At 37.9% G+C, this 20,078-nt stretch overlaps 1 protein-coding gene across 1 annotated transcript in view; it reads right to left on the bottom strand.

Moving 5' to 3' along the window:
* OXR1 (oxidation resistance 1) overlaps nucleotides 1-20,078 on the bottom strand; it is a 507,670-nt gene that overhangs the window by 398,975 nt on the left and 88,617 nt on the right. Inside the window, exon 2 of the mRNA XM_066379348.1 lies at nucleotides 9,495-9,659. Within this exon, the coding sequence (XP_066235445.1) occupies nucleotides 9,495-9,517 (23 nt within the window). The 5' untranslated portion in view covers nucleotides 9,518-9,659. The remainder of the gene's footprint in view (nucleotides 1-9,494; nucleotides 9,660-20,078) is intronic.

The following is a 20,078-nucleotide window of genomic DNA, read 5'->3' as shown; positions in this document are numbered from 1 at the left end:
GTGTGTTCAATATGATATATTTGCAAGACCATTTGATCCCATTCTAGGCAATAAAATCCTTTTCAAGCTTTTTAATACACTGAATCTATAATTCCACAGTGCCAAATGAAGGTGGCAGATATCCACAAATAATTTTTTCTGTGATCTGGATCATATCCCATTAACAATTAACACTTTGGTTTGGAGCCAGTTTGAGCTAATTCCCAGTACACCAGAAGTTCCAGACTTTTTGCTTTCATGGTCCAATTAAATTAAAACACACACACACACACACACACACACACACACACGTGTGCGTGCACATAGGCACTCGATGGAAGAGGAGTGGGACCAACATTGTTTCCAATTTTAATTTTGTCAAGTAAAAATATTTTTTAAAAACCCTAATTTCTATTTATAACCTATACCATAAAACAAACCATATTTTATCACCAAAAGTGTAGAAAGGTCATAATCTTAGAATCAAGGTGATTTTATTTTTCCAAAAAGAAACATCTGGTAATTTTATGCCAACATTCTCTCAAAACACAAGTTGGTATTTGGATGAATGTTATGTTACATCTGGTTCCTTACTAAAATCATACATACATTATACAAATGGTATAGAATAGACACTTCATTGCATAATGCATCTTTGTGTTTATATATAGAAAATAACCTTAAAGTTTAGGGGGTGGGGTAGGAGATTTAAAAATAAACGTAAAACCTAAGTTGGATAATAATTTTGTGTGTGTGTGTGTGACAGGGGGGGGGGGAGAAAGGAACAGATAGGGACAGACAGACAAAAAGGGAGAGAGATAAGAAGCATCAATTCTTCATTGCGGCTCTTTAGTCTCCTTAGTTGTTTGTTAATTGCCTTCTCATATGTGCTTTGACTGGGGGGCTGCAGCAGAGTGAGTGACCCCTTGGTCAAGTCAGTGACCTTGGGCTCAAGCCAGTGACCATGGGGTCATGACTGTGATCCCACACTCAAGCCAGGGATCCCGCACTAAAACTGGTGAGCCTGTGCTCAAGCTGATGAGCTCACACTCAAGCCAGCAACCTTGGGGTTTTGAACCTGGGTCCTTCGTGTCCCAGTCCAATGCTCTATCCACTGCGCCACTCCCTGGTAAGGCCTAAGTTGGATAATTGATAACCTAATCTCAATTTCCACAATTTATAAAATCATTCATTGATTTGCTGTAAAACTCCTTAATGCAAGGTAAAATATTTCAACAGATGAAATCTTCTTTTTATTATGTCCTTAATTATTCATACCTACCAGATTTGTGGAATCTTTTTAAATAAATGACAATGAGATACAAGCTATAATTGTTAAACAAGGTTTTTCATTAACCTATTCTTTCTTTCATTATTACTACTTAAATGTTATCTGCTGTTTATATATATTAAGGATGCAATATAAATTGTTTTCATAAAATTTGAAGATCACAGAGAGTTCCTTTTTAAATGAAAGTTAGATCAAGACTGCTCTCAATACTCACTGAATTTTGCTAAGTTTATATTTTATGTGAACTTTCATCTGCAATGTAATAAGTGAGGACAAAATTTCCCATTACATTCAAAAAATAATTCAGTCTTTCTCATGAGCTTACGTGGCCCCCTGCTATGTCTCCAAGCTTAGTTCCCAAGACTCTTCCCTTTCTTGGCCATTTCCACTGAACTGGCTTCCTTGACGATCCCTCAAACACACAGATACATTTCAGCCTCAGGACCCTGGTCCTTCCTGTGTCTCTGCTGGAAGTGGTTTCCTCTGGGTTGTGAAGATCGTTTCCCTCTCTGCTTAAGAACCACCTTGTCCAAGAGGCTTTTCCTGACCAATTCCTCACCCCATCAATCTTTTCAATTTGCTCAATTATTCTTCAAAATATATATCACTATCTAATATTACAGAACATATTTATCTGTTTAATCTATCTTCAGCACTAGAATGTAAGCTTGATGAGAGCAAGAACTTCTGTTTCACTTATCATTCTACTCACAGCATTGTGAATCGCACGTTGTAGGCACTCAGAAAAATTTGTTAAATGAAAAGGTGGGTAAATATAAATGTAAAAAATACTTTCTAATTTACATAAAAATGTAATGCTGGTCTACATACAATTAAACTCTACCAACTCATCTATCTAACTGCAGAAATTATTTTTAAATTTCTATAAAAGTTGTAACAATGAACCTATTCTTTAAAAAGGAACAAAAAACTAAGTATAAATAACAAATCTAACTCTTTTTAGTAAGTATCCAATTAAGTTAAAAAGTGTTTTCTGTTTTCTCAGTTAAACTGGCATAGCTTTAAAATCAAGGTAAACTGTCTTCACAATCTTAAAAAGTAAAAAATAAACAAACAAAATCCTGTAATAAACCAACACAAAAAGACAACAGGGGATATATACCAAGATAACACAATCATTGAAAATTGCATGTACTAATGTCAAACTATGTTTAAGATTTTTCATAGTCAATTTAATTTTGACCATACCAAAAATAATATAACTTAGGCTACATGACTATTTTAATAACTAAAATTATTACATAGACCATTCACTAGTATTAATCTTAATTGTTCAAGTCCAAAAAGGGCTAGTCTCTAGTAACTCTATCCTTAAGGTTGGAATGGACAGCCTAGTTTTATGTTCAAACCTCTACAATCCAAGGAAATACTGCTGTGATCATTCATTGTAGTTCTTTCACAAGAAAGTAAATTATGATTCCTCTGAGAATGATAAAAAGACATATTTATAGTCCTGGATGATTTGCAAAAGGAAAATGATACATGTGTCAATGCACAAAACACCTTCTAAACCTATAAGAATTTTTATGAGTTTATTTGAGCAAAACTGTTGACAATTGCCAGGAAACAAAGGTTCAACAGATTGAGAAAGTGGTCTAGAAAATGGTGGTCTAACCACTTATTTTATATGTCAGAATCAAGGTGAAAGACATAGAGGTTACATGAAATTGACTGGTGGTAGATTAAGGAGGCGGGAGAAAGCAAAGCAGAGAAATCTCTGGATTGGACAAAAAGTAAAAGTATATACGTACTGAAATTTCTTTTACACAGGGAGGCACTGGATGGGTATGTTAACATGATAATAATAGCAGTGAAGGGGTTTGTTGGTTCCTGCTCTGGTGGAATGTCTGCCCTGAAGGGGCAGAAAAAAGATTACCCCTACATTTCCAAGGCGTGTTATCAGGTACATTATTGTAGATGCAAAAGGTAACAGACAGGCTTCAAAGCAAACATCAACCTTAGTTCAGATAGAGAATAACTCATGACTACCCACCATAAACCACTTTTAGTTAAAGAGTTTCTATTTCAGGTCATCCTGTTTACTCAGGTCCCTGAGTCTGTAAGGCCACCATGCAGGCTGTGCCTGAGCTTGTCAGGTTCAGCATGTGACCCTTTATGAATCCCTGAAAACACTTGTTTATATTTTTTTCCCAGTGCTGACAGTGAACTGGTGATCAACAATCAACTGTTTCTAGTGCCTCGTGGCCAGTGGCGGGTTGGGAAGCCAGGCTGCTCTAGGTTACAGGTGTAGGCTTTTGCTATGAAAGAGAGCGGAACTAATTGGTTCCTGTGGGAATTGAACCTGCAACCTCAGATTCATTAACTTCACAAGAAAGCAAATTCCTCCAAGCAGACCAAACTTACCAAACAATTTTCTTCAAAATGAGATTCATGTCTAGTTGGCACTAGTATTTAAAAACAAACAAAAATTCTGATTTAGTAATTATTTCATTATTGAAGGAGAAACAATTTGAAGTAGATATATGAAGAAAAAGAAGAGATTTCCTATAAAGCTATTTTTAGTAATTTGCTCAAGGTCACACAGCTGGTGAGCATCAGAGTCAGGATTCGCATCTGGTTCCAAGTCTTGAGCTCCTTTTTTTTTTTTTACAGAGACAGAGAGAGAGTCAGAGAAAGGGATAGACAGACAGGAACGGAGAGAGATGAGAAGCATCAATCATTAGTTTTTTGTTGCACATTGCGACACCTTAGTTGTTCATTGATTACTTTCTCATATATGCCTTGAGCGTGGGGCTACAGCAGACCGAGTAATCCCTTGCTCGAGCCAGAAACCTTGAGTCCAAGCTGGTGAGTTTTATTCAAACCAGATGAGCCCACGCGCAAGCTGACGACCTCGGAGTCTTGAACCTGGGTGCTTCAGCATCCCAGTCTGATGCTCTATCCACTGCGCCACCGCCTGGTCAGGTCTATAAAGCTATTTTTAAAGGCATATAGCTCAAAGCCAAAAATGACCAAGGATTCTAAAGACAATGTGTTTACTTAGTGTCCAGCCCAAATCAAAACACTATTAATATTGTTAATAATGAAGTGATTTCTTTTATAAAAGCCCTATGATGAATAGAAATACATATTGAAACTTTTCAGAATTCAGTAACTTGACTTGCATCCAGATCACCACACTGTAACTTAAAGTGTTATGTAATTTTGGGGACACATTTTTCTTTCTCTTGGGTTCTCATTTTGGCTATATTATTCTCTCCTCTCTGCCTCTCTCAGGTTATTGCTCCTTATTTGTTCTTTAAATCAACTTACTCTTATCATACGCCCTGGATCAACCCCCTTTACCAGCTGAACAAACCCACTCACGTGAGGATTCTTAAGTTTTAGGCTCTCCAACCAACTCTCTCTTCTGAGCACCTAAATATGTTATCCATTCAACATGCACTTACCATACTAAGAAATATAGTATCTTGCCAACTAAGCTTTGCTTATCATTTGAAAATCACGTCTCTGTTTCAATCAGAAGCATTAACTTGACATTTACAGCTAACCTCTTTTTTCTCTCTTCTCTAGTAAAAAGGCTATTGACAATTCTGACTTAACTTTTACTATAAAACTCAGGGTAAAACTTCCCTTGAAATCTCTACTTTATCCTCATTTTACCTCTCTCTGGTTCTGATCCCTCCAAAAATAAAGAGAATTCAAGTCCCTACTTCTTCTGCCACTGCACATACTGTCCCTGCCTTTTAACAATTTAAATAGGGCAAGTCATTTGCAGAATAGTGGATTTGGCAATTTTTGAAGAAAAAAACCTGATTATACCACCTCCTTAGGATAAATAGGCTACTTCTCTCCCTCCAGATTTCTTTTCAACTAAATCCAAGTGCCAAAGGATGATAAGGAATGATTCATTTTATTTATTTATTAAAGAAAAACTTTGATAAAAATACTATAAATAATGTGAATAATCTAACAAAGTATTTACACTTCTAAATTTGCATCTTCTCAATCCTAGGAGTCTAACACACTTACTTTTGGATGAAGAAGATAATTCAAAGTAGTTCTCATCAGAATTTTATACTTTAAGCATACTCAGTAAAGACCATTCAGCACTTGTAAATTTAGTCAATATAACAATGACGTACACAATTCATACTTTGTTTTATTTCCAATCTATGGACATGCTTAATGGAATATTTTGTTGACATATGATAAACTTCTATTAGTTAACTGTGAGTATATATTTCTTTGAAAATAAACAACATATTTTCAGAATTTATGAGAGACTAAGTCTGGTGCAAGAGTTAGCATACACGATCAGTTCTTTTCTAAAATAAAAAAGGAGATGAACTGACAAGACACTTTCTCAAAAATACAATTTTTTTCCACAGCCTTGATGTCTGTGATCAGAACTGCAACAAGATAGGGCCTTTACCCAGTACCCTGAGTGACACAGCACCTTGACCCAGGAATATTTAAATGATTTTCCTCACTAAAGTATTTACAATAGTAAAAAAGAAAACAAGGAAACATGCAGGTCCAATACAGACGGGTGAAATAAATAACACTACTGCTCGACAGTATCACCCAACCTGTCCATGTGATCATGGCAGTTCATATCTATCATACAGAAAGTGCTCACTGAAAACAGATGCTGTCAAAATACCATGTGTGGTTTGAGACTACTTTCATGAAAATACGTCAGTATATGTAGAAAGGAATATACCTCAACATTTAAAACAGTGATTTTTTTAATAAATGGTATGATTTAGGTTATATTTTACTTATGCGCTATAATTTTCTGTAGTGTTTGACTCTTTGTAATTAGCATATTTTTTATTTTATAGCAAAACACAGATACGTATTTGTATTTCTGAAAAATAAGCCATTTGTTCCAGTTCAGTAAATAATTAGCAGAGGGAGACAATGATTGAGCCAATACAGGTGGAGATAGAGACAAAGGGAGATGCAGAATCAGTTGAGGACACCCATGAAGAGGTGACAGGGTCCAGGCTGTGGTCGGAGGGAGAGAATCATTGCTGCTAGCAGAGATAATTAATAAGACACATGAAGAGGCACAAAGAGTTGGAAAAGGGTCCTGTGTCTGGAGCACAAAGAGGGAAATGGGATGCCGAGCGGAGCTTCCTTCCCTAATAATCATCCTCAATCTCTCCTTGTGAAGACATTTTTATAAGGTCTATCTGCTAAGATATATACATATGTTATATATACCACACACATATATATATGATAGATACAGCATTTAAAAGTATATACATTTCATAACATGCAAGCTAAGTAAATATTATCGAGTGAACATGTACATGGCATTTGCCACGGACCAGGCACATTTTTAGACATTAGCTGGTATTAATCCACACACTCCTAATAACCACTTTATTAGGAACATAGTATGGTTTATTTGCATCTTCACAGATGGAAAAGTTAAGCACTGCAGGTTAAGTAATTGGCTAGATATGACACAGCCACTAACTAGAGGAGTTAGGAAATGCATGAGGCAGCCAGCTGGTGCTCCTAACCACTAAACTACTTGTGTAAAAACCCGTCTACGGCAAAACAGTGGCTTTGCTATATGCGTGTGGCCCCAAGGCAAGTGCCCAGGTTCCATTCTCCCGGGAAGGTTTCCCTTCACGTAGGTGTCCTCCAGTGTAGGTGCCCCGGAGTCTCTCCTGGAAGGAGTACCTGGGCCTGAGAACACAGTCGCCACTGGAACAGTATTGCCCGTGGGGTGTGGGGGCAGGAGCCTCCTGATTCCCTAGGGAAGGCAAGGAGGTTCTTGCTATCAAAAACTTGGTTGAACTTCCAAAATTATATACAGTAAGCTACCTAAACTACAAAATATAAATCCTTGCTCCACTCGTTAAGTTACAGGCTAGAAAGTTTTGTGTTTTCAACCTGATACAAAAGAAGCACAATAGAAAGATATCATCAGCACTTTGCTGTAAGTCCACTGAAAGTCTTCAACTGGCCACCTCCGAGGGACCCGCCACAAACACAGCCTTCCTGTCCTCCCAAACCGACCGCACCCTCGGCTTCCATTATTTTAGTGTTACTATATATGTGCATAAACCAGGGCACTTCGGAAGGAAAATATCTAAGAATTACTGCTGTACAATTTGAACCTTTGATATGGAAAAAATTCTAACAGATTTCATATAAGGGGGTCCTGGGGTTAAGACGACACAGTTCCATTCCTATGACAGTGTCCTAACCTGAATTTTGGTGTTAGTAGAAACACACCCTAGCCTAAGTCACTTAGCTATCCTAACACAGTTGTAAAATCAGACTAGAACATAAAAACGCCACTAAGCCACAGACAAAGGAAAAGGACATAAACATACGGTAGTGTACACTGCACTGCACGTTCTTCCGCCTGTGCAGCCAAACGGGTTCACCCACCCACGCAGTCGGTAGGTAGGACGCTATCAGCATAAGCCGAAACACTCACAAATCCATAGTTTTAAGTTTTTATAGGACCGAGGGTCATAAACTTAAAACATCATATGTTGAGACTGTCATAACCTGAGGGCTGCCATATGTGAATTCTATAAGATACCTCCAACCATTTTAAAATTTTATTTTAGAATGAAAATGCTAATTACCATTGAATTTTTTTTTCTCTGATTTACACAGCATAAATTTATAGAACATTTACTAACTCGTAGATGCTGTGCTGTGCTGGGCAACTGGGCTGGAACCACATCGTACAGTCTCTCTCTTTGTGGAGTTCACTACGTTTTGGGTGGCACTTAATGACATCGCTGTATCACATCAAAACAGCTGTTAATTGAGGTACACACCAAGGCCAGGCCTCAGTGTTAGGCTTTGTGAACCAAGCCAACCACACCCTATGGTGAGATACGACCACCACATCTCCCTCTCTTTCCTGGTCCTCTCTTCCCCCAACCTCCTCTTCCTCCTCCTCACCATCCTCCCCCTGCTTCTCCTCTCTCTTCTTCTTCTTTGGCTTGCTACCTGCTTTTTGAGAATTCACCTTGTACACACATTTGCCAGAGGTATAATTCCTTAAATAAACGTGTCCTTAGTATTTCCCAGTGATCCCAAGGAGTTCATAAGTTCTACAGAAATTGTTCCGTTTTTATTTTAATAATAAAAATCTAAAAATACATTTTTCAGTAATAAGTCACAGTTTAAACACATTTTATTTTAGTTTTACAGAATACATATTAGCTTCTTTGAATTTTTTTTTTCCAAACTGAGATCCTTAGCACCCAGTAGGGATCCAAGGACATAGTCTAAGGAGTCCATAAAAATTAGGAACTTCAGAAACACTATTCTATTTTGAAGCAAATAATTCTACCCTTTGACCTAAAAACATTGCTTACTTAACTCAAAATAAATACCCGAGCTAAAGTGCTAAAACAACTATTTGATCTGTTGCTACCTATATTTCCAAAACAAACTGAAGACAAGGACAGGAGTGAGATGGGCTCTTATAAAAACAGAGAAGATTCCTAGGTTGTTGGTTTTTTTACATTCACATACTGAATACTGTGAACTTATATTTCACTTAGTCAGCTCTTTATATATTAAAAAAAATCCAAAGTCCAAGAAAATGTTTAAAATTCTTCCCTACTAGTATTGCTGCTCTTCATTGCCATAGAAAGTTGTTGATTATTTGCTAGAAAAATACCTTCATATGTACTTTTTAAAATCACGAACAGCCTTTAAATACTAACTGTAAGTAAAAGATTATTCCAAATGCCAGTTCTTTAGAGATAGAAATCTATAAGGGAATTTTCTCTTCCATATTTGAGTTCTGTTCAGTTTATTTGGGCAGATCTGCTGAAATAAGAATTCAGAAAGAAAGTGCTGATGAAACATTATCTATTCCACCCTAGAGCTGCCCTTACCGCTCGTTAGTGCCCTATCTGGGAATTTAACAGTGGACAGGAACACTGCAAGGCATTTTACTCCTACTCCTCTTTCCCCCGGGGGTGTGCTAAAAAGAAAGGCATTGGCAGTCACTGGAAATCAGTGGGAAACGCAAACCTGCTCCGGAGTCCCCAGACACCAGAGTGCTGGAAATGTCAATCTTTTCATTCTCGGTTGCTTTCCTCAACCTAACATAGGACAACAATCTCTGTTAACCAGATTTCTCAAGTTCTCTCCCTGGTCCAGTTCTTACAGTACAAGTTACAAAATATTGCTTCATGATATATATGTGTTTACATTTATGGTTAGAAAGTAATTCACTTACCATGATAAATTAGATACAGACATTGCAGCAAGTAGGGAGGAGTCTTGTGGAGAAGTCTTCTCTGGACTTCAGAACAGGGAGAGCAGGTTAGCTAGACGCTGGGAATTTTAGCTTTGCTACTGGAAAGATCCACAAACCTCTTAGTCATTCACAGTTTGAGAAGACCTGTAAAGAATAGGAAGAAAGTGATTTCTATAGCACCTGGTCTACACGACTTTTCACAGATTTATTTCATCCAGTCAATAGTTCTGTCATGTTATAAGACACACAAAATAAAGTATGATCTTTTTCCCTGAGAGTACAAGACATATCATAAAGCAAAGATAAAATGAAACCAACCCTATGATGAGCTCAATGCTTTACCTTTAAAATCAATTGGAAGGTTATTAAAATGTTTATTCCCTGAAGTAGGTAATTTATTGTTCACTCAAGAAAAGAACATTTTTTTTTCCTATTCAGTCAATCAGGCATGCTCTCTGAATCAGTTTTATATACTGGTGAAAAATTTTCAGAATAAAGATCTTGATTACCCTTAGCAGATAATAAAAAAGGAGTCTCTTGACAAAAATTGTTACCATGTCTAATTCTGTTACCATGTCTTATTCTGAGTGAATAAGAAGTTATGTTGAGTAACATAGGAGGTAAGTAGTACGTATTCATGTAACAAACATTTCCACACTATTTTTTTCAGCATCTACTGTGTACAGTGTCCTATGACCTTGAACCATTAGTTTGGGTCATTAATCCAGTACTGTTCATTTACTGAACATATTCTATGTGCATTTATAGTATCCTAGGTATAGCTCATGGATAAAGACAAATGACACTTGAGTAGGACATTATTCCTGCTCATCAAAGAACGCTTTATGTAAAAAAGATAACCAGAAAAAAGTAGTCTAATGTGTTCAAATAAAAGTTTACCAAGAGTATAGGGAAGTACAGAAGAGAAGCTTCCAGCCCAGTCTTAGGGATTGAGAAGGATATAAAGGAAATATGCCCCAAACTACTACTACTACCATTCGGTTTGGCTCTAAGTTTCAAAAAAATCTAAAATTGTGACATAGAAAAAACAGAGCTTATTTCTCTCTCATATAAACAAATCTGGAGTCTTAGGTCCATGGTGGCCATGGCAACACCAGGATGGAGGCTCCTGCCTTGTCACCCACCATCCTCAACATGTGGTTCCCCTCCATGTTCCAGTGGCTCTGAGCTCCAGGAAGCATCTGTGTTCCAGCCAGCGGAAGGATGAAAGAGGGGAAGAAGGTGGCCTGCTAAAATTTACACAGGACATTTCCACTTGCATTTCATTGGCCAGAGTCACTTAACCATTCTTATTCCAAGGGAGACTGGAAAATGCAGCCATTATTCTAGGCAGCCATATACTCTGTTCAACTATAAAGCAAGGTGCCTATTAGAAAGGGAGTAAAGTGGGTACTGGAAGAAAACTAGCATTATCTGCCATCATGTTGGAGACACGGTGACTTTTACCGCCGATATTTTATGATTCTGTACCTACTGCAAAGTGAGATGGAGTCAGTCGATTGTTCGTTGACAATTTTACATATTTGGTATGTAAATATAAACATTAAACTTCAGTTTTCTTAAATCATTCATAGAGTCAACAATTATTTTTTGTGCCCTACTATTTACTAGACTTCACCTAGGTACTAAGGACACAAAGATTAATAAAATAATCTTTGCACAGAAAGAATTCACAGTTTAACATAGATGCCATCAGGTAAAAAAAAAAAAAAAGACAAAATACACTGTATTGAACTCTAAAAATTTCTATGTATGTACACAGAACATAACTATAAGGGAATAGAGAAAAACTGTAATTCTAATGGATTCTGACTTCAGTAGACCTTGACTGAGAGTGGAATAAGCAGCTATGAGGTTCATATGTTAAACTGCGTCCTTATGTTCTAAAGAGGCTTTGGTTAATTGCAAGGCATTTGGACTTACATCTTAAGTAACATGGGAACTCCAAATTCTCCCCAAGCCGGTAACTGCAAACTCTCAAAATCTATATTGCCCGATTCTCATCAAGAGGTTGGTTAAAAAATAAATGTCATATTGTCTGATGTAATTCTTCTAGAAATTCTTTTATTTTTTTTTAATTTTTTTATTTTTCTGAAGTTGGAAATGGGGAGGCAGTCAGACAGACTCCCACATGTGCCCGACCGGGATCCACCTGGCATGCCCACCAGGGGACGATGCTCTGCCCATCTGGGGCATCGCTCTGTTGCGACCAGAGCCATTCTAGCACCTGAGGCACAGGCCATGGAGCCATCCCCAGCACCCGGGCCATCTTTTGCTCCAATGGAGCCTCAGCTGCGGGAGGGGAAGAGAGAGACAGAGAGGAAGGAGAGGGGGAGGGGTGAAGAAGCAGATGGGCACCTCTCCTGTGTGCCCTGGCCGGGAATCGAACCCCGGACTTCCACATGCCAGGCCGACGCTCTACCACTGAGCCAACCAACCAGGGCCTCTTCTAGAAATTCTTAATCCTATCTTTAGAAAGCTGTGTCTGGATGTCATTATTTTAGCACCTAACTAAATTTTCTTTTTACTGAATTATACTTTGGGGTTTTGCCAAGAGTTTGCATTGAAGGACATAATTAAAGAAAAGAATAAACAAGCCAAAAACAGAGCTGTGAAATCAGCTATCAGGATTAGTGGAATATTTGCCAACACAAAAATGTGGTCCTTATGAGCACTCAAAGGAAAAATGTGCCAGTTTTCAACACCAGGAAAACAATTATCCTAAATTTCCAGTTTGCCTCAATCCGGGGGACCTGAGGGCATTATTGCAATTTATGCTTCTTTCCTTGCTTTAATTTATGCAAACTTGTAACATTTTTTAAAGTATTCAAGGTCTTTGAAGTCTGCTTTTTTGTGCTAACCTTCCTCCCTCCCAGTTTTGCCAACTTTTAATTTTTAACCTGTTTTATGGTTAAATGTGCATAGAAACCTATGCACCCATATACACATTATTTTATGTAAATACATAAAAATCTATCAGCAAGTCTGATTTAAAGAGAGAAAAAGTATAATTAAACACAGTAATTCCAGATTGGTTTGCTTGTGCTGAATGTAGAAATAACGTGCAAAGAAAAGAAATTTGATCCCAGGATCTTAGCTCAAGCCATATAAAACTGTTGCTTTTGGAGGCCAGAACTATCAAAACTTATCATTGTATTTGATATCAATTAATAAGTGAAGAGCTGACCATGACAGCCTCTTATCATTCCCCTCCCCTGCCTAAACTTTACACAGGCTTCTTCCTGACTCTGGGCCCCTAACCTAACTTATTTTAGAAAACTTGCAATTGTAAATTATTTCCTGCCTCTTTTAGTTATAAAACTTCTTTCAGCCTCTTGCCAGTTTTACAACCCTCGGGCCAGTGAAACAAAGAAAACAATAACAAATGGGACCACATCAAACTAAAAAGCTTTTGTACAGCAAAAGATACCATTAATAAAATGAAAAGAGAACCCACTGAATGGGAGAACATGGTCTCTGATATGTCAGATAAGGGGTTAATAACCAAAATTTATTAAGAACTTAACAAAACTTGTCACCAGTAAGCAAACAATCTAATCTAAAAAAGGACAAAGGACCTAAATAGATACTTCTTCAAAGAGGACATACAGATGGCCAAAAGGCATATGAAAAATGCTCAATCACTAATCATCAAAGAGATTCGAATTAAAACCACAATGAGATATCACCTCACACCTGCCAGAATGGCTACCATCAACAAGTCAACAAACAACAAATGCTACAGAGAGTGTGGAGAAAAGGGAACCCCCCTGCACTGCTTACTGGTGGGAATGCACTCATGCAGCCATCATGGAAAACCATATGAAGTTTCCTCAAAAAAATAAAAAATCAGTTAGCTTTTATACCCATCTATCCCACTTCTAAGAATATGTACTAAGAATTCCAAACACTAATTCAAAAGAAGATATGCACCTCCATGTTCATTGCAGCATTATATATAATAGCCAAGATCAAGAAACAACAGCCCAAGTGCCCAACAGTAGATGAGTGGATAAAAAAGCTGTGGTACATTTACACAATGGAATACTGCGTGACCATAAAAAAAGGAAATCTTGCCTTTTGTGACAGCATGGATGGACCTGGAGATTATTATGTTCGGTGAAATAAGCCAGGCAGAGAAAGACAGATATCATATGATCTCCCCTGTATGTGGAACCCAACGAACACAATAAACTGAAGAACAAAATAGAAACAGAGGCAGAGTCACAGGGAACAGATGGACAGCTGTCAGAGGGGAAGAATGTAAGAGACTGTATGAAATAAGGTGAAGGGACTAACCAAAACAACAACCATGTGCATACATAACACATGGACACAGACAACAGGGTGGCAAAAGCCAGAGGGAAAGGCGTGGGTGGAGGTAGGTGGAGGTTGGTGGAGGTGGGCAAAGAGGAGGGAGATGTAGGTGGGAAGACACTTTGCTTGATGGGGGGCAGGGCATGATGTGTACATGGTGTTACATTGAGTTGTACACTTGAAACCTGTATGGTTTAGTGAACCATGCCAACTCAATGAATAAAAATAACTAAAAAAACAAATAAAATAATAAATTTTAATAAAGAGAAATTTAAAAATTAATTTAAAAATTTTTAAATAAACTAATTTTATTTAAGCAAAGGAAAATTTTTCATTACTTATCCCCATGAATACACAGATGATTTTGTTAAGATGTTAAAATTTCATGAATTGCCTGACCGGGTGGTGGTGCAGTGGATAGAGCATTGGACTGGGACACAGAGGACCCAGGTTTGAAACCCTGAGGTCACCAGCTTGAGCAAGGGCTCACCAGCTTGAGCACGGGGGCCCTGGCTTGAGCATGGGATCCTAGACATGACCCCATGGTCACTGGCTTGAGCCCAAAGGTCACTGGCTTGAAGCCCAAGGTTGCTGGTTTGAGCAAGGGGTCACTCGCTTTACTGTAGCCCCCAGCCCCCAGCAAGGCACAGAAGAAAAAGCAATCAATGAACAACTAAGGAGACTAAAGGAGCTGCAAAGAAGAATTGATGCTTCTCATATCTCTCTTACTGCCTGTCTGTCCCTGTCTGTCCCTCTTTCTGTCTCTCTCTCTGTCTCTGTCACACACACAAAAGTAAAAATTTCATGAATATCAGTTTAAGTGTCCTGCCATATAATCAATGTATGTTTTTATATATTCCACACTTAAGACAATAAACCTATAAAAATTACTTAGAAGAATGAAAATGATTAAAGATTTTGACCATAAGCACTGTTAAATATGAATAATAAGTAAATCACTTTGTTTTAAAGGGGCTTGGAGCCAAAGGGGATACTGAACGTTACAGGGTAATTTCAAATTGGTGAGACTTATAGTCCACTGGAGTGTTTTGTTTTGTTTTTGTCGTTGTTGTTAAGTAAGAGAGACAGACAGACAGACAGGAAGGGAGAAAGATGAGAAGTATCAATTCTTCGTTGCGGCACCTTACTTGTTCATTGATTGCTTTCTCATACATGCCTTAACCAGGGGGCTTCAGCTGAGCCAGTGACCCCTGGCTCAAGGCAGCAACCTTGGACTCAAGCCAGTGACCATGGGGTCATGTCTCTGATCCCACGTTCAAGCGGCAAACCTGCACTTAAGACAGGTGAACCCCCACTCAAGCTGGTGACCTTGGGGTTTTGAACCTGGGTCCTCACTGTCCCAGGTCGACACTCTATCCACTCTGCCACTGCCTGGTCAGGTGCACTGGCTTTTGTTTAAATAATGTAGTGTACAGGAGATGAGGTGCATATACATATCCTCTAATTCCCCTAAGGACATTTTTGGGTAGTGGTTTGAGGTGCACATCTTCGTGGTTAGACAATCATATTCATTACATAGTGTTAGGCTCAATATTTGCAGTACCCCAATGGCACCATACATAGTTACTGCAATATTATTGGCTATGTTTCCCATGCTTTACTTACTTTTCCGGGACTATTTTGTAACTAACTACCCATTTGGGCTTCTAGTCCCTTCACCTCTTTTACGCCGTCTCCCAGACCCCTCCCATCTGGCAACTGCCAGTTCACTCTCTGTGTCTGTGAGTCTTTTTCCATTTTTTCTGTTGTTGTTCATTTATTTTGTTCTTTAGATTCCACTTATAAGTAAAGTGATATGGTATTTGTCTTTGTCAAACTTATTTCCCAGAGCGTAATACTCTCTATGTCCATCCACGCTGTCGCAAATACTAAGATTTATTTTTATGGCCATGTAATAAGTGAATAATAAAATGCATTAGATGTGAAAAGAACATTTTGACACTGAAGATTCAAAATAAATATTAGCAAAATAAATTATGGAGAAAATACTAGAATATCTTGAGTTTTTCAGAGTGGAGTCCTATGTATATATTATCACAACAAGTCAAAGGCCTCTTTCATGCTTTATGGTATAAACGAACATCAATACTCCCCACTGGATTCCCTACTCTAGTGGAGTTTGCTTGCTTATAGTGCTCAGTCCTGAGCCCTGCCCATGCCACAAAGTTCTGATTCTTCTCTGTGGCCTGAGGTTTCCATTCCCCTCTAATTGCACATAGCCAAATTCTACAAAGAACAATACAAGGCCCACAGATTCGATGAATTCCTGCCTCCTAGTTCCAGGTTTCTCTGATCGGGTCCTCTCTTTCTCCACTTCCTATATGCAATTAAAATATATTGAGCATTAAAATGTATACGTAATTTTTCATATACATTATTTTTACTTATTTAAATAAACCGTAAATTTGAAAAAGTCAGAAAATGTCTTTTATCCTTAAACTCTAGAGTATCTAGATAAGTACCAAGTACTCTCCAGTTATCAATAAACTAATGGGAAAAATGCAACACTTTAACAGCAATACAACTTGAATGACTGCAAACTAACAGTTTGAGCATTAACTTTATTTTCTTATTATATATATTCTCACATTTGTCTTATGAATTTCAGGACCTCCAGAATCAGTCATTCATGAAGAATTATATTATATTTCCTGTGACAACTCTGATAACATATATGTGTGTGTGTATGTGTGTGTGTGTGTGTGTATCCTTAAATAAACAAGAAAACCAACCTGAGAGTTTGACTTTTCTCTTTATTTTGTATATATCTCTCTAAATATAAGATTTTAAAACAGTGGGTTCTGCCATGAATTTTATAATTTATATCATCTTGTTATTAATTTTCTAAATAAAAAATATATGCATACAAAGCAAAATCAAAAGGATATGCAATGAAAGATAACTGTCTCCTCCTTTTCTGTCCTCTGTCCCTGTCCATCCAGTGAGATGCCCTTTATTGAGGCAACTACAACTATTACCAGTATCTTTATCCTTAAAGAGACAGTCTATGGATTCTATCTATACCTAATAAACCAGGTACATTTTACAAATAAACTTCCAAAAGGGTATTCATGTTCTAAGCCAGAAATACTTGTCCACACATTCAATTAATCACTAAGCCTGGTTGATTCTGCCTCTGAGGTATCTTTGGAAAATGTCCACTTTTCTCCATCCGACTGCCTCTCTCAACCGTCTTCTATTGTCTGGATAATAACAAGGACCTCATAACTACCTCCCCTTTCTAGTTTAGCCATCACCCAACATTCTTCTGCAGCACACTACCCCTGGCGTGGTCTTCATGGAGTGCAGTCATTTCCCACAGACGGGCTGGTAGAGGCAGAATGACGTCTGACAACTGCACAATTGCCAGCTCTGCCTCTTGGTAACTTCTGATCTCAGAAAAATTAGGTACATTTTATGGCTCATTTCTTTACTTTTCAAATAGAAAGTACTTTTAAGATCACTTATAAGAGAATTTTATTTTGTAAATAATGCAGGAAAGGAGTTCATTTCCTGGCACATAGTAAGAGTTCAAAAAAAAAGATAATGGCAATCACGATGACGATGAGGAGTGGAAGACACCGACAATAATAAATTTCTGTTCCAATATCCTTTAATTGCTCTATTTTGCCCTCACAGTAGAGCCCTAATTCCTTACAAGACTGAAGGTGATCTGACACCTGCTCTCCCTTCCACTTTTCTCTCTCACTCAGGCCTGCCCCCCTCCCCCAACCTCCACACACTGTACTTTAGCTAAAACTGATTGGCATGTTTCCAAATGCATCTGTCTGTGTCTTATAGGCCATTTGCATGCTAGTCCAATTGCCACTGCGTGTTCCATGCATCCGTTTCCTTTCCCGGTCTGCCTGGCTACCTTAACTCATCACACGTCTACACAGACAGTGTTTCTTCCAAATGTCTCCGACCCTTGTTAGCTAAAGCCCCTTATGTTCTCTCACACACCTTGATCTTAATTCATGCCAGTTTTCAGAAGCAGTGGTTTAACCTTTGAAGCTGCTCTGTGTTTTCCTCTATATTGTAAACTCCTTGAAGACAGAGAGCTAGTCTCAATATAACCGAGGAAATCCAAGGCCTAGCACAGTGCCTGGGACAGTGAAGGTGTTCATTCAACACATGTGTGCTGAAAAAGAAAACATAAATAAATGTCTGAAATCAAGAAATGCAAAATTTTACAGAATGTGTAACTGAAAGCAATATCTCTTTTCCTTTGAAACTATAAAAATATTATTTCTTTAATTTTTGTCATATTTATAGGCTCCAGATTCAATATATCATTTTTTAAACTAATTTTTTTATATTTGTTTGCAGCTTGTATATTGATATTTGAATATTAATTATGGAAACTTTGGGTAGAAGTCATTCCATTTTCTAATCTGTTTTGCTTGTCAGTTTTATCCAGAATATGGTTTTGTAGTAAAACATGTGAAGTAACAGCTTTTGTTTAGATATGCAAAGTGGGGTCAGACAATCCTGACATTCTAGCTACTTTGACAATCATCACTCATTTCTAACAGGATATAGGCATGTGTCTCCCTAGGTCAGCATGGATATAGACCCAATGGAACAAGTACCTTCTGAGTTGTTTTCATACCTTATTGATACCTAGCCTGAAACTCTAGTCTTTGCAGAGGGTTGAGAAAGCCCACACATTAAAACTTCAGATCAGCACAGACAGTAACCTTGGAGACAAGCTAATGAAAAGCTTTCTGTGCCCTTCCACTGCCCTGAAGCTGTCATTTTACTTGTATTAAAGCCATTTCATGGGAGGTATTAGTATTCAATTGAGCATGGCAGTAATTGGTCTAGAAGCATTTATCACAGAGACCTGGCTATATTTGTGATTATCATAACAACCCACTTCAAAAATATCCCCCATGTTCAAATTACAGGAAGTATTTACTTAGTCAGAATTAAAGGGTTATGAACCTTAGAGTAATTCTTAAATAAATTATCACACTAAAGGAAGATGACCTTAAAAAAAAGTTTGGAATTATTTTCTTCAGAAGAATTGTACCAGAAACCATTATAATTTTCAGAGAAAATTTCATTTTATAAACTTCTGTGAACTACAAAGATACCTTTTCCATCTGTGCTTTTGTGCTGTGATCTCATGTTCCTTTGAAGTGGGATGCACTCATAAGCCACTCTGCCGCCTACATCTTCTGTCTCTGCTTCTTCCTGATCCTTTGCTGTGCTCCTAGTTCTACATAACCTTTCCTTGCCTCAACCACAACTTCACACTAGTTCTCATTTCCTCCCTTCACTGATACATTCACACAAAATTACTCTACATCCACTGCCTTCCCTGTTTCACCACCCACTTTTGCTTTCTGATCTCTACTTCGATATTCTCATCACCAGTCAACTGGCCAAAATTCAACTACTGACTCCCATAGCCCTCTCTCTCTCTCTCTCTCTCTCTCTCTCTCTCTCCTAGTCTTGAGCTCTCCTATGACTTCCAGGCTGGTGAAACAGCAAGGTTCTCCCAACTCTCTCTGTTCTTCACTGGCCCATCGTCATTCTTCTATTTCCTTTAGTTGATATTCTTCACAGTTCTGTCTAAGATGATTTTCCCAATTGATAATTCACAAATTTCTATCTATGGAGCTCACCTTTTCTCCTGACTTACAGAACTATTTTTCCTAATCATTCATTAAATTGCCAAACCTTGTTTTTGTTTTTGCTTTTTTACTGTTTAATAGTAACTCTTTTAAGTCATTATCTTCTTTCTATTCCTACCACTACCATCACCCACCCATGTTTAAGCCCTACTGTCTTTTGTATTGAACAACTTTTTTTTTCTCAAAGTTTTAGAGCATCTGGAAATAAATTTAATTAATTAAAGCATGTGACAGCATGAATGGATCTGAAGATTATTATGCTAAGTAAAATAAGCCAGTCAGAGAAAGACAAGTACCATATGATCTCACTTATATGTGGAATCTAATGAACAAAATGGAACAGACTGAACGGGGGGGGGGGGGCAGGGAAGAGGACTGGATAAAAGAAGGTGAACGATTAGCCAAAAAATCATGTAAAGAACACAAAGACACAGATTACTATGTGGTGATAACCAGAAGGAAAGGGGAGTGAGCATAGGTGGAGGTGAGCAAAGGTGGGGGAATGGGGATGGCAAGATGCTTTGCTTGGGGTGAAGGGCACACAATGTAGTGTGTCGATGGT

Source organism: Saccopteryx leptura, chromosome 3, assembly GCF_036850995.1.
Source record: "Saccopteryx leptura isolate mSacLep1 chromosome 3, mSacLep1_pri_phased_curated, whole genome shotgun sequence".
NCBI classification, from domain to species: domain Eukaryota; kingdom Metazoa; phylum Chordata; class Mammalia; order Chiroptera; family Emballonuridae; genus Saccopteryx; species Saccopteryx leptura.
The sequence above is the reverse complement of the archived record's forward strand: the minus strand, read 5'-3'. Positions and strand labels throughout refer to the sequence as shown.